The sequence below is a fragment of the Gorilla gorilla genome, chromosome 7 (assembly GCF_029281585.2).
Source record: "Gorilla gorilla gorilla isolate KB3781 chromosome 7, NHGRI_mGorGor1-v2.1_pri, whole genome shotgun sequence".
NCBI lineage: Eukaryota > Metazoa > Chordata > Mammalia > Primates > Hominidae > Gorilla > Gorilla gorilla.
The window spans coordinates 32,116,584-32,131,641 of NC_073231.2; the positions used below are offsets into that span (position 1 = coordinate 32,116,584).

General features: G+C 49.8%; 2 protein-coding genes across 3 annotated transcripts in view; one reads left to right on the forward strand and one right to left on the reverse strand.

Annotated features, from left to right (window-relative positions):
- The window catches only part of SCARA5 (scavenger receptor class A member 5), a 122,860-nt gene that overhangs the window by 28,263 nt on the left and 79,539 nt on the right, over positions 1 to 15,058 (reverse strand). The window contains exons 5-7 of the mRNA XM_004046832.5: positions 11,456 to 11,536; positions 8,955 to 9,053; positions 6,595 to 6,651 (exon numbers count right to left, since the gene is read on the reverse strand). Of these exons, the coding sequence (XP_004046880.3) occupies positions 6,595 to 6,651; positions 8,955 to 9,053; positions 11,456 to 11,536 (237 nt within the window). The remainder of the gene's footprint in view (positions 1 to 6,594; positions 6,652 to 8,954; positions 9,054 to 11,455; positions 11,537 to 15,058) is intronic.
- Positions 4,431 to 12,110, forward strand: LOC134759074 (uncharacterized). Of its 2 annotated transcripts, XR_010134947.1 has the most exons (5): positions 4,431 to 4,748; positions 6,293 to 6,460; positions 6,723 to 6,854; positions 10,783 to 10,846; positions 11,979 to 12,110. XR_010134947.1 is itself a non-coding variant. In XM_063709159.1 (4 exons), the coding sequence occupies exons 1-4, from the start codon at positions 4,717 to 4,719 to the stop codon at positions 12,078 to 12,080; spliced, it is 330 nt and encodes a 109-aa protein (XP_063565229.1). In that variant the 5' UTR covers positions 4,436 to 4,716; the 3' UTR covers positions 12,081 to 12,110. The 2 variants fall into 2 exon arrangements, 1 of the variants encoding a protein (XP_063565229.1); XM_063709159.1 differs by lacking the exon at positions 6,293 to 6,460 and having other exon boundaries at positions 4,436 to 4,748.

Genomic DNA, 15,058 nt, shown 5'->3' on the forward strand with positions numbered 1-15,058 from the left:
TCCAGGTCCTCTTGAATGTATGTGAAGCCATCAAACCACTCACAGCATGGATTAATCGGAATTGAACTGTTTTCTGCACACAGCAGTGTAGAAGCTCCCATGGAAGGGGTCACTGGGAGCTTTCAGGAAGAGTCACTGGATTTGTTTTTGGAAGGCTTAAGATGGGATCTTGGCAAACCAGAATGTCTGGAAGGCCAGATCCCATCCTCTGCACAGAACCGGGGAAAAAAGAGGAAATTGTGGCCGGAGAGGCTAAGCGACTAGCTTCAGGGCCACACAGCCAGTGAGGTGAAAACAGGACTTGGATTTAAGATTTGTTACTGTGATACGGATATAATGAGAAGTATTTGGTCTTCATCTCCAGCTCCCAGCCAGAGCTCCTAGAACTCTTGTAACTTCTTAAGCGATAAGAGTGACAGGAGCATCTCTTGTGAGAAACTTTGCTTTTTGTCCCTACTCCTGAAATAGCTCTGGAGCATCTTTTTAAAATTCATAGTAAGCCCCTTCCAACCATACCTGAGTTTGGGTGGGATCGAAGGATGAGGTGCTGATTGTCAGGGAAATCAACCACGTGATTAGAAAGTTGGACCATTCAGCCCCACTTAGAAGTGGAGAGGGGCTGCAAAGATTGAATTCAAGTAACAATGGCCAGTGATTTAATCAGTCATGCTAACGTAATGAAAGCCGCATAAAAACCCAAAAGGACAGGGTTCAGAGAGGTGCAGTGCTGAACACATCGAGGTACCTGGCGGGCGGCGTGCCCAGAGAGGGCAGGGAAGCTCTGCGCCCCATCCCCATACCTGGCCCTCTGCATCTCTCCCATCCCTCTGTTCCCGAGTTGTGTCCTTTATAATAAACTGATGAACCTAACTTTTCCTGAGTTCTGTGAGTTGGGTTCTAGCAAATAATCAAACCCAAGGAGGGGGTCTAAAGGGAATCTCCGACTTTCAGCCAGTTGCTTATATGTTCTGGAAGCTTGGATTTGAGATTTCATCTGAAGTCAGGGGCAGCCTGTGGGACTGAGCCCTTACCCTGTGGGGTCTTCACTAACTCCAGGTAGATTATGTCAGAATGGAATTGAATAGTGGGACACCCAGCTGGGGATGGGGCATTGGTCAATGTGCAAAACACCTGCACAGTTGGGGTCACCAGTGTGGGAGTGAGCAGGGGAAATGAATCTTCCTTTTCATTGCTCCACACCAGCGCTGCTCCTACAGAACTGCATAGAGCTGGGGTCGCATCTTCTCAGGAAATGTTTCTGAAAAACAGGATTTTCTCAAAGTGGAAGTGCAGACAAGAGAAGGAGCAGGAGCAGAAGAGAAACTTGGATTTGGAACGTGGCCTTTCCTGAGAGGAAGGGTCTGTCTACCACGCACCAGGCATTGGTCATGTGCAAAGGGCCACCAGAGACAGCCAAGGCTCCGCCATTACAATCCTATGGATGGCTTCCTAGTGCCCAGAGGCTCAAGCCTAAACTCCTGACCACTGCAATGCCCTTGGTTATCCCCACCTTCCTTTCCAGCCTGATTTTTTGTCTCTTACATCCCAAACCCTTGCCATGCTGTACTATTTGGGAGGATCAGACAACATTATGCTGTTTCAAGCATGGTTCTCTTTACCTGGGACACATTCAACTTCCACATCCACCTGGTGGACACGAACTTACTCTTTAAGACTTGGGTCAGCTGGCACGGTGGCTCATGCCTGTAATCCCAGTACTCTGAGAGGCCGAGGCAGGCAGATCACCTGAGGTCAGGAGTTCAAGACCAGCTTGGCCAACATGGTGAAAACCCATTTCTACTAAAAATACACAAATTAGCTGGGCATGATGGCATGCACCTGTAATCCCAGCTACTCTGGAGGCTGAGGCAGGAGAGTCACTTGAACCCAGGAGGCGGAGGTTGCAGTGAGCCGAGATCTTGCCACTGCACTCCAGCCTGGGTGACAGAGCGAGGCTCCATCTAAAAAAAAAACCAAAAAACAAAAAACAAACAAAAAAAGGTGCAGTCGCTGTGTCTCTCCATGCCTGAGATAAGGCTAACTTTTGGTGCTCCATTATCCTAAACAGATTCTCCCGGGCACCTGGTACAGCAAAGTCTAGGCACAGGGATGGGAGAAGGGAGTCCAAGGACTCCAAAGGATTCTGCCTCCTTGATTGTAAAACAGAGACAGAAACATCTCAGCAGCTGCAGGGAAAACTGTTTAGAAACTTCCTCCTCTGATCATTTATTCTGAGTTTACACTGCATGCTGGGGTGCCCACAGCTCCCCTCGTCCCCAAACTTACTTCCCTAAATACTGAAAACATGTATGAAGTGTTAAACATTTTTCAAGTGCTCTAAGCCATGAATGATAATCATCAACAAACTCTGGTTTAGAATTCACCCTGGTGTCATCTGCATATTTTTTTTCCATGTGAAACCAAATTGAGAAAGATTTTTTAAACAATCTGAACTTATATCCTGCTTTAAATTCATGCTGTGGGACTTAAAAAAAAACCTGAATTCTTCACCCACCCCTTAGTTGCAAAAACACTATTTATTTTTCCTGCAAATGGACCATCTACTAGGGTAAAACAAACGTATTTCTCTCTTGAGATGTGTATATGTAGCGGGTTTGTTTTTTTTTTTTCCCCTGGCCAAACTCCCAAAAGCCAAACATGTCATGGAATGACTGATATCGCCCTTGACTGAAAAAAACCTTTATCTCTCATCAAGCAGAAATCGGGACATCTGGATTCTAGACCCAATTTTGCCGTGACCTAGGCTGGGTGATTCTGGGGATTCCTCTCATCTCTCTGTTGTTGGTCTCTGTTCTGAAAACTGGTGGGGTGGGGTTGGGTGAGAGAGAGGAATGGGTCTGAAACCCAGCCAACCCTAAAATCCTATGACTTCAGATCAAAACATGGGTAAACAATGGCAAGATTTTTGTTCTGAAAAATATTTTAATGTGGACTCAGATGGGTCCTGAGAAGCCTTCTGTGGCATGCCCTCCTCCAGGGAAAACCCCCAACTTCCACGTCCCGAGTGAGGGGTGTCTGTCATGTTTTCTCACCAGTCCCCTTTGCACAGTTACATCCCCATCTGCTGGAACTTCAGGTCTTTGCTGCTAAGGGCACGGGCTTCGGAGGTGTTTGGGAGGGTTGAAAGGCCTCGGGGTTAGCAGAGGCCACCCTGGTTAGCGGCTCTTCCCGCACGATGTTGGCTTGTGGAGGAGGGTAGCTCTCTGGTGCTGCAAATGCTTTTTTCCCACCCCGTAGATCCTACGGTGGGGCTTCCCAGGGCGCAGGGAATGACTAAGAAACCCTCAGACATGGGCACCATGTCTGTCAGAATTTCCACACTTTTCTGAAAGCTGAGCCTTGGCTCTCCCCCACAGAGCCCGGGTCTCAGGGATATGGTTAATGCTTCTGGGACTGGAATTCCCTGGAAACATAAGCAGGAGGCTGAATACAGCTTGATGTTGTTGTGGTCAGAGCAAGCTGGTGGGCAGAGGCTGTGGGAAGACACCCCGCAATGGGACAGGCACAGACCTCAGCCCTGAATCGCGACAACTATTCCCCTCCAGCCCCAAGGTCCTTACATCTGCATCTGGAGCTACCAGTGAAAGAGGGGATTACTTGGGGTTTTAAGGAGCCTGGCCCTACTACCCAAGACCAGGGGCCGAAGCCCCCATCCCAGGGTCAGGAAGTCAGCGGCTGGGGATTTTGTTCAGCCTCAGCCCTGGCCTAAGGACGTGAGGAAGTCCGTCCTCCCCTATGGGCCTCTGAAAATGGGGAGATGGAGGCTGGCCTCCCAGTTTCTTTGTTCTACGATTCCTCTGGGTCTCCCAGAGTCCTCCTCATGTTGTGTAGAGCTTCCTGCTCATGGAGCTGTCTCTGCTCAGCCCCTTCACCTCCCAATTTCACTGCCCCTGGAGACCACTGGCGGTGGGGGTCTTGTCAGAGAGCAGGGAAGAAAAGTTCAGTGCTTTGTGCAAGCTTAGGCTGTGGGTTCTGTCTGAGTTCTGGGCTGCAATGAGGGTGTAGCTCTTCAAGGCAGGAAAGAAAGCCTCAGTCCCTGAGGGGGGCTGTCCAGAGCTGATGTCACCTCTTGCTGTACAGTCAAGAGGCTCCAGGGCCAAGTGGAGGGGGTGGCCTCCCCCCACGCCTCCCCACCCATCCCCAGGGAGCCCCGCACCCCTGTGACTCTGGCTCTCACCTCCCTGCACCGTAGCTCTGGCCTCAGGGCCCAATCCCAGTACAGAGCCCACCAGCCTGGCCCACAGGAGCAAGGTGAATAGAGACCACGCATCCTCCGCAGCACGGGGAACGCCCTGCTGGCTCGACCTCCTCACTTGCTCTCTCAAGTCTGCTGAAAGAAGAGCCGCCAGAGAATTCCCGACAAGAGCCCCTCTGGCATGCGGGCAGTGTTTCTGATCTCAAAGCCATCTTTCCACATAGTTCCTCCCTTCCTGCCCACCCCCATCAGGAGCTGTTTATTTCTCAGAACTAAATGCCACGATCCTTCTCAGCTACCTTGGCAGCATTCTGTCAGAAACCAGTCAACAAACAGAGCAGGGAAAAACAGCACCCCGAAGACAGCATTCAGGACCCAGCCCTTTAGACAAAAGGGATCAGATCAGGTCTACTAGACGGCTCCATTCAGTCAAACACACCCAGTTAAGCAGCCCTGGAAAGGGACTCTAGAGAATGCTAGAAGTACTGTGAAGCTCGCAGATGGCCTTGTGGACTTTAGCACTTCAGGTGAGGTAAGTATGGGGGGTCCAGGATCAGCCTGGGCACTTCCTTGTTTTTCTACGGGCAAGTCCATCACTTTCAAGACAGGGTGCTGTCACCTGCCTTGCTCCTATTTGATCCTGAATCATGCCTCAGGGAGGGGAGGGCAGAGAGAAAGCAGGGGCAAGTTTAAGTGTCAGGGGGCCTTGGGGAGGCCTCTTTTAGGGAGTGAGGTCTCCTTCTGGTCCTGCACACCTGGGACTAAAGTGTCATGTGAAGGGCCTACTGCACCATACCAACCTGAGAGTGCTTGATCTCATCTGAAGGACCTAGTGAGACCAAGGAAGCATGAAAATAGCAGACCATTCAGCTGTAGTTTACATCTCAGCTGATATGAGCAACTGAAGAGAAGGCAGTTGAAGTGTCTGATGTGTACTGCATGGCCAAGAATAATCGTGTAATGATCTGGAGGATTAGGCAGGCACCAAGAAGTGAGCCAAAGTTTCATCATATAGAAATGTTAGATGGTGTGGGAAGATCAATGAATGAGTAATTAATAATTTTTATTAGCGGGTGTGTTTTGCGGGTCTTGGCCATTAGTGTTCTTACAGTTGAAGCATAACAATAATTTTTCATGTCATTAGTCATGGTTATAGTCCATGTGGGAATAATGGCATATGCTCTATTTGTTTTAAGTGTCCTTTTGGTTGTAGGGTTTGTAGGTTTCTCTTCGAAACCTTCTCCTATTTATAGAGGCCTATGGCTAATTATTAGTGGTGCTGTAGGTTGTGGTATTGTGTTGAATTTTGGTGGGGCTGATAGTCTTTGATTTATTTGGGTGTCATGAGACCCCTTTCTGTGTAGAGCTTGTGACTCTGAAGTGGCCCCTGTCCCTGAGTGTCCGGGGGGAAGCTATTAACACAGGGACTCCTTCCCCAGGCCCCATCCTCCCAGAGCCAAGACCGGAGCCTAGATGCCAGAGGCAGTGATATTCTGCTTGCGCCCTCACATGGGACAGAGCCAACTAACACCACATGCTGGGTTTGGTGTTTTTTCTTTTGCTCCTTTTTAAACTTGGCTAGGAGACTCTGTTCATTCTTCTCTGGCAAGTCTCCAAGATTCTACATGTAGCCCTCTGGGGGGAAAAGTAAACCCTAGAAGAGTGGCACAACTAAATAAGCTGATCCCCTTGTCAACATTCTAGCAAGGACTGCATCAGAAAGATGCCCACTCCTAACTGGGTGGTCTGCCAGATCGCAAGCTCTCCAGCGTCACTCCTCCATCAGTGGCAAACGGGGAAAACAAAGGCAATGCCACTTTGTCTCTGCACCTTTCCCTGTGTAACACCCAGGGAGGGGAGGCCTTTAACAAGTTCAGTAGCTGAATTTGTGCAAGCACCTCCGATGATTTTAGGAAGCTTGTCTGAGTGGGTGTATTACACAGAATAATAATCACAAACAGGTACTGAGTCCTCACCAGGCGTCCAGCATGATCATAAGCACTTTACACAGATTAACTCATTCAATTTTCACAATGACCTTATAAGGTAGAGACTCCTGTTATCCCTATTTTATAGATGAGAACACTGATGCACAGAGATTATACCAGCTGGGCTAGCGAGTGACCGGGGGAAGCCTCCAGATCCATGCACACAACCGCCAGGTTTATGACACCTCTAGAAATGTGGCCAGTGCCCCTGGGGTCTATCAGCATCTCTTGCTAGACCAGCAGAGCCCTAAAAAAGGTAGGGAGCCTCCTTTGACACTTGAGCCCCAGCCATGGCTCCAGCCTCTGAACCTCCAAACTTATGGGGCTGCTCGGGGGACAGCTAGCCCTGTGCCAACACCATATCCCATGGCCCCAGCAGAGTGTCCTTACTGGCATCCCCAGCTCTGTCTCCTTTCTCTCCTTTCTCTCCTTTTGGGCCTCGGTCACCTAAAACAGAGGAGGAAACTGGCATTAGAAATGCAAAGAAATCCTAATTGTGAATAAAATATTACCTGCAGGAGATTGATGAACTCGAGACCAGAGAAACCCTCAGGTGGGAGCCAGCAGCAACTGGAGAGCCCAGCAGGCAGGAGAAGAGGGCAGCCAATTCTGCCATCTGCCCTGGGTACCCCGAGAAGGAGGAGGCATGGGTGAGAAAATCCCACCCGTTTGTAAAGAACCAAAGAGCACATGGAATTTTGCAGGAAGAAGACAAGTCAAAGATAGTCCTATTAAACACTCAAGGTTTTAGAAGTCCACATCCAAATTTGTTCTAATGAGCCCAGGGGAAAACAAAGGAGAGGGGGCTTTAGTTAAATAGGGGGAGAGGCGGGTTCTATGTTGAGCAGGTTTTCTTGTGGGAGAGACCATAAAACATAAGTGTGAGATACCAGGGAATTGTGGCATTTCCTTCCCAGGATATGGCTAAAGAAGACCTCTGTGGCCAGCTGGCATCTCCCTCTACAAAGAAGTAGAAAATCCTGGCACCACTCACTGGACATTAAAATCACAAGGGACTTCTATTCCAAGGACCCCCAGAAAGACATCTGCCAATCACAAGCCCATGGGCATGCTGTCTGGTGAAAAAACCAAGCCAGCAAATTCCAGGGGAGAATGCCCAGGATGATCCAAGATTTGGGGGGGGGGGGGGGGAAAAAGGCAGCCATATACATATATAGGAATGTGCTCAGAAAAAGATCTGGCAGGGTGTGCTCCAAAGCATGACGGTAGTTATTCTAAAGAATAAGAGCTGGGGGAACTGAGGGGTGGAGACTTTTTGCTTTATGCACTTCTGTGTTGTCTAATTTTCTTTCTTTTTTTTTTTTTTGTTTGAGACAGGGTCTCACTCTGTCACCCAGGCCCAGGCGGGAGTGCAGTGGTGCAATCTTAGCTCACTGCAACTTCCACTCCCTGGGTTCAAGTGATTCTCCTGCCTCAGCTTCCCAAGTAGCTGGGATCACAGGTGTGCACCAACATGTCTGGCTAAGTTTTGTATTTTTGGTAGAGATGGGGTTTCGCCATATTGGCCAGGCTGGTCTTGAACTCCTGGCCTCAAGTGATCTGCCTGCCTTGGCCTCCCAAAGTGCTAGGATTACAGGCATGTAATCCCAGTCTCTAATTTTATTTTCAACAAGCATGTGCTGCTTTTACAATCTGTTTTAAAATCAACTTTTTAAAATGGGATCATAAAAGAAAGGAAAACCTCAGCCTGTTTCATCACTGACCAGAAAGTAAAATAAAATTTCTCAGTGATCCAAGATCAAGAGATCACCCTAGACATGGAGTGGGAATGATTAGCAGTACTTTTTTCTTAGTTTTCATTTTAACAAGTGAGGAGTAGAAAGCCTGGGGAAAGAGCATCAGATGTCCTTGTCTTCCGCAGTGATGCTACGAGGTTTAGACAATCTTGAAGTGAGCATGAAAAGACAGACTGACTGTAAAAGTAGGTTCCCCTAACGTAAACAAGGGGACTGCCTACAGGAAGAAGAGCAAATCAGAAGGAACATTTTTGGCACTGTAAATCTGAGAATTGAATTAAAATTGTAAATCCTGGGGGAATAAAAGAGTATATAGAAGGTCAGGAGTCTGGCAGGACTGGGGAGGAGGGCTGTCCTGGGCCTGCAGCCCTGGTGTCTGCCCTGCAGGCCCCTTGTTGGCTTTCTCTGGTTACATCTCTGGGCTGCAACCTACCATAACACTCCCTTGCATTTCTACAGGGACTTTAGCATTTGCATACATACGTGCTTGCTCACTCCTCCTGACAGCCCTGTGAGATATAGTATCATGAGGATTTCTAGATTTGTGTGTGTGTGTTTTATTTTGTTTTAGAGATGAGCTCTTGCTCTGTCACCCAGGGTGGTGGTACAGTCATAGCTCACTATAGCCTCCAACTCCTGGACTCAGGAGATCCTTCCCACTCATCCTCCCAAGTAGCTGGGACTACAGATAAGTGCCACCACACTAGGCTAATTATTTTATATTTTGTAGAGATGGGGCTCTTGGGCTCAAGCAATCCACCTGCCTGGTCCTCTCAAAATGCTGGACCTACAGGCATGAGTCACCACGCCTGGCTGAGGGTTTCTGGTTTTTGGAGGAAAAACTAAATGCTTTAACAAGATGAAGAGACTTGTACAAGGTTGCCCCGCTGGTCCGTGGCACAGTGAAGATAAGAGTCCTGGTCCCCCATGCCAATGCCCACGTGCTGCCTGGGACCGGTGGTGAGGCTCAGGGAAAACTGAGATTGTTATTACCTTTGAACCCACGCATGCCCATTGGTCCTGTGGCCCCCAGCTTCCCATCATCGCCCTTGGGCCCGGGCAATCCTGGGGTACCTCTCTCCCCGGGCAGACCTGGGGAGAAAACAGACAAATGGCAGAGCCTCAGATGCAGAACAGGAAGGATCCTCAGAGGTCATCGTCGGGTTCAAGGCTCAGCCTCCCCCATGCATCCTCTCTTAGCCTCTGTGTCTGGCTTTTTTCTGTTAATCTAAAGATGCCACCACAGCAGAGTCAAAGAGGTCCACACGGACCCTCCCATGCACACCTTGTATCCATCAGGCTTGGGATCCTCCTGCTAGAAAGGTCCAGTGATGTTGTGATGGTGGGGGTGCCTATTCCTTTGGGGGTGTCCCTTTGCCCTTCAGCATGCTGGAGACTTAGAATCAGCAAACGCTTTTTTTTTTTTTGAGACAAAGTCTCGCTCTGTCACCCAGGCTGGAGTGGCAGGATCTCGGCTCACTACAACCTCCGCCTCCTAGGTTCAGGCAATCCTCCCACCTCACCCTCCCGAGTAACTGGGATTACAGGCGCATGCCACCACGCCCAGCTATTTGTATTTTTAGTAGAGACAGGGTTTCACCATGTTGGCCAGGCTGGTCTCAAACTCCTGTCCTCAAGTGATCTGCCTGCCTCGGCTTCCCAAAATGTTGGAATTACAGGCGTGAGCCACGGCACCCGGCCTAGAATCAGCAAACACTTTTTTGAGTGCTTTCCACGTGCCAGGCTCTGCTCTGGATGCTTTTCATAAAGTATCTCATTTAATCATCACAACACATTGGGAGGGATTATTCTGCCTGTGTTAGACAAATGAGCCAATCGGAGCTCAGAGAGATTAAGTAACTGCCCAAGGTCACACAGCAGTGTTGGAGGCAGGATCTGAGCCCTGCTCTTGCTGAAATGAGAGTTCATGGTCGGTCAGCATCACTTCATGCTGATCAACAGGGCTTACTGGTACTTAGGGAGGGGGGTGGGAGGAAGAAAAAATAGCTTCTCATTTTATTTAAGGAAAAAAAACACAAAAAGATCCCTTCCCTTGCATACGCACAGGGAGGTATAGCAAAAGGGATTGGAGGCGAGGTCAGTAAATGGATGGCCTGCTGCCAATCAAGCCCCAGGGCTCTTGGCCATGAGGCCCCTTGGCCACCTCCTGCGGTGACGGTGCCGGCGCCATGCAGAGCCAGCATAAACAAGTCCTTGACCGAGTGAGAGCCCTGGCCCCATGAGGCCTGGCCTAAGCGTGTAGTTATCTCTGCAAAGCAGAGCACCCTTAATTAACTGACTAATTGTTCTTTCCTGCTTGGAATATGAGTTGGTTTGCTTTGGGCTTTTTCTGGGACTTGGGGAAATCTGTCTCCCAGTAATGAATTACTCCTCTAGTCCGAAGGTCCAATGGCTGGAAGAAGACAGGTTTCTCAGAGAGAGCTGATTGGGTTTCCTCCTTTTCCCTCCTAATACAACATATCTGTTCCCAGAGTCCAACAGCTCCACTGCCACAGAATTCTTGATCTAGTACAAGCTGTGCCCCAGGCTCCCCATCTTATGATTCGCTAGGGCAGAAAATGCAGTTCCAGAGCCCCATGAGCCCCTGAGCAGCCTCAGTGCTGACTTTAGGGAGGTTCCCTGAGAGGGGAGGGCCAGGAGTAGAGACTGGGCTGGGAGCTTTCCTTCCTCCAGGCACTGTCTCCTCTACTGTGTTTGCAACATCCTAGAGATTTAGGAAGCAGATGGTTTGGAGGTATAATTCCTAAAATAAATAACCAGACACCTTTCTCCCTCTATTTCCTTTTCTTCCATCACTTAGAAGACAACAGTCTCCCAGCAAAATGTTGCAAGCAGCACAGGCTCAGGAATGGACAGACTGGCAGGTAAGGTACAATGAAGGAACTCAACGGGAGCTTGGGAGACGGTGAGTCTAAAAAGAACCTTGTCTTTCTAGAAGGCCCAAAGTGCCCTCCCCACCAGCCACTGGCTCTTCAGGGCTGCCACTGTGTGCAGCAGAATGGGGAGGGGACGGGTCAAAAGGGGAAGGGATAGGTATTCATGACCCATTCGTAGACCTGGGCAGGGTCAGCAGGAGTCATGTTGGGGCGGGAGGGTGGCAGGTAGCTAGTGATCAGGAAACGCTGATGGGACAGCATCTTCGAAGGGTTGGTCTGGATCTCAAAACATCTCCAACTCCTTCTGCATGCTCTACTCACACAGACCCTGGCTCCTGGGCTGGGAAGGGGCTTCACGGAGCTCCAGGCCTATCCTGTACCTTTTCCTTCAGACTGTGGCACTTGCTAAGAAAAAGTATGCGCTGCATCCCACCGTGACACCAGCAACCTCTTAGTCTCTTGTTGGAACAGAGCGTTTGGGGCAGAGTTGATTGGGCACTCCCCTGGGGAGCCCTGGCATTTATACCATCAAGAAAGTAGGGGGTAGAGATGGATTGGGGATCTCTCCCAGGTACCTCCCAGGGGCACGCTCATTACCTCGAAGTCCAGGCAATCCAGGGATGCCAGGCCTGCCTTCCTTTCCTTCATCACCCTGATCACCTTTGGGTCCCGGTGGCCCTGGAAAGGCAAAAACAGCACTGAGGTTAGGGGGCTCCCTTCTGGAACAGGACCAGATCATCTGTAGAGGAAACAAAATGCCCTCTCTGAGGAGAGGAAGGGGCAGCATTAGCTTTGGAAACTCACAGGAAACCCCCAGCCCAGTCTCGGGGGGCATCAGGAAAGTCCTCCTGGAAGAAGTAATATCCAAAGTGAAATCTCAAAGAGAAACAGGAGTTAGCTAAGTAAACAGAGGGGTGGGAGAGGGACACACACACACTGAATATGTGTGTCCCCTCCCAAAACCATATGTGGAATCCCTAATCCCCAATGTGACAGTTTTAAGAGGTGGGGTCTTTGGGAGGTGATGAGGTTTTGATGAAGTCACGGGGGTCAGCCCACATGGGGTTAGTGGTTTTATAAGAAAAGACACCAGGGAGTTCTCTCTCTCTCTCTCAAACAGACGCAGCAAGAAGGCAGCAGTCTGCACACCAGGAGGAGAGTCCTCACCAGAACCCAGCCCTGCCACACCCTGATCCTGGACTTTCAGCCTCCAGAGCTGTGAGAAATAAATGCCTGTTGTTTCAGCAGCTCAGTCTATGGTATTTTGTTGTGGCAGCCTGGGCTAAGAGTGAAAAGGGACAGTTCCAGGCAGAGGGAACAATCCCTACAAAGGCTGAAAATGAAGACAGAGATAGTAAGCCACAGCGGGATAAAAGATGGGGGACACACTGGGATGAGAAAGTGGGGCTCTTAGAGACCCGGCCTGAGTGTTGGACTCAGCCCCTCCTGAGGGCACCAGAGGCCACAGAGGTGCCTGAGAGAAGAGCTCAACCAGATCTGCACATGAGGAAGAAGGCTCAGGCTGCAGTGTGGAAACTGGGTGAGAACAGGTGGGAGGCCGAGGCAGAGCCTTCAGTCCAGCCAGGCGGGAGGTGAGACCCCTGGATGAGGAGTGCGGCCATCAGAGGGATGTCAGGGACACATACAAAAGCTGCTTAGGAAGTAGAAGAGACTGACTTTGGTGAAAGTTGGGGAGGAAGAGGCCAGCGTCATGCTCAGATGTCTGGCTTTTGCACTTGGATGGAAGAGGGGTTTCTAATCTCTCCCGAGTGGGGCTGCCCTCCAGGCTGGGTCTCCCATGTGGCAGGGATTCTGTCATACGTGATTGGATACGGTCCCCATGACAATGCCGTGTGCTGTAGTTACTCATCTGAGACCACACAGGCGGCGAGTGAGTGAGGCAGCTGTTGTTTCAACCCACATGTGACCTGCCCACATCCACTCTGCAACACCCACAGGGCTAGACATCTCACCAGTTGCAGAATCTTCTTGCCAGCCATTGTCGCACCTGCTGTTCCCAAGCTAGTGAGCCCATGAGCCCTCCCTGCCAACCTCCTTGTCACTACCAGCTCTAAGGTGGCTCACTGCCCCCTCCTCGCAAAACCCTCTCTGACCCAGTGTGCTGAAAGTTAGTGTGAGCTGCTTGAATGCATGTGCTTGGTGCCATCTGACAAGTAATCTCACCCTGCCTTGTCCTCTTGTCATAGTGACTGTGTCCCATCTTTCCTAAGAAAATTGCCAGCTTCCTGAGACAGGACCACACCCTTTACATCCCTATACCTGCTGTGAAGACTCAGACTCCAAGCTCTCACCTCCCGCTGCTTTTCAAGAGAAAATAAGGACCATGGGGCCGGGTGTAGTGGCTCACGCCCGTAATCCAGCACTTTGGGAGGCCGAGGAGGGTGGATCACCTGAGGTCAGGAGTTCGAGGCCAGCCTGGCCAACATGGTGAAATCCCGTCTCTACTAAAAATACAAAAATTAGCCAGGCGTGGTGGTGGACGCCTGTAATCCCAGCTACTCTGGAGGCTGAGCAGGAGAATCGCCTGAATCCGGGAGGTAGAGGCTGCCGTGAGCCGAGATTGCGCCATTACACTCCAACATGGGTGACAAGAGTGAAACTCTGTCTCCAAAAAAAAGAAAGAAGAAAGAAAAGGAGGACCGTGAAAAGCGGCCTTTATAGTGTCCCTACCCCCTTAAATTCACGTCTATCAGGAACCTCAGAATATGACTTTATTTGGAAATAATGTCTTTGCAGACATAATTAGTTAAGATGAGGTTATATTGGGGTAGGGCAGGCCTCAGTGCAATGGCTGGTGTCCTTATAAGAAGGGAAAACAGAGACACAGAGATATGAGAGCACATGTGGCAACAGAGACAGAGATTGGAGTGATGCATTCCCAAGCCAAGAAACACCAAGAATTGCCAGCAAGCACCAGCGGCTGGGAAGGGCCAAGGAAGGGTCCTCCCACTGAGCTTTCAGAGGGAACGTGGCCCTGTGGATACCTTGATTTCAGACTTCGAGTCTCCAGAACTGTGAGAAAATAAGCTTCTGTTAAACCACCAAATTTATGATGCTTTGTTATAGCAGCCCCAGGAAATCGAAACACACAGACCCACAGTCCAGCAGTAACATCTTGCACAATAAATATTTGATGAATGAATGAGTATATAAGATCAGAAGGTGTTAATAATACATACAAAACAATCAGCCAGCCAAGATTGAGATGTACTGATAACTCTCTCACACTGGCACTGTCCTCAGACCTAACCAAACTTGACAGACATTTAATAATTCCATGGCATGCACGCAGGGAAAAAAGTAGTCAACAATTCTTCAATTCACAAGTAATACAGATGATTTAAGAAGGACTAGATTTTGTGATCCCAGTTTTCAGACCACATGATTGAGTCAGAGAACCTGTTGGAAACAGACCAAAGATGGCACAGAAACGAAGGGCAGAGTCAGGAAGCAAATGCGTTCCACTACCCCTTCCCAGCGATCTCCCCTTAAGGCCAAGGCCAAGGCTGCAGCAAAGGGAACTGGAAGAGGGTGCCTGGATCTCTGCTGCTGGGCTGGATGCCCACCCCTTTCTCTCTTCTCTGCCTCCACCACCCCGGGTGCTCCAGGAACTGAGCTGGTCACAGATGCAAGGGACTGCACCCTCCAATTTCACCTGCCCCTCAGATGCAGGTGCAACCTGCAGGGGGGTCTTCCCAGGAGTCACTCTCGCCAAGGGAGGATGCTGCCCAAAGACCCTGATGTAGGGCCTCTGGGTGGTAGACATCATCTGGAAGGTGGGCATTGAGTATGGATATTGAGTCTTGGGTTCAAGTTCTGATTCTATTAAATGTCCAGTTGTAGTGAGAACTGAGTGGATTCAGTGGCATGATGACTAGAGAAGGGCTCAATGCCTTGAGTGAGGGGGGCCATCCCGATCACCTCACTCTGCATAACGCCTCCTCACTTTGCATAACACCTCCTCAGAACCATTATAGGATGACAACTTCCGGGTACTCCAAGCGCACCTGAAATCACCCTGTGGAGTTTGGCTGGGTCATCCAAGGAGAGGCAGGGCTCAAGAACATGCTACAGATGGATTTTTTTTAAAACATAACTATGTGGTTATGAAGGTCTTTACTGGAGATTAACTGGGAAGAAGGTGGGGTGGGCAGTAAAGGTGGGCACCAATTCCCAAGC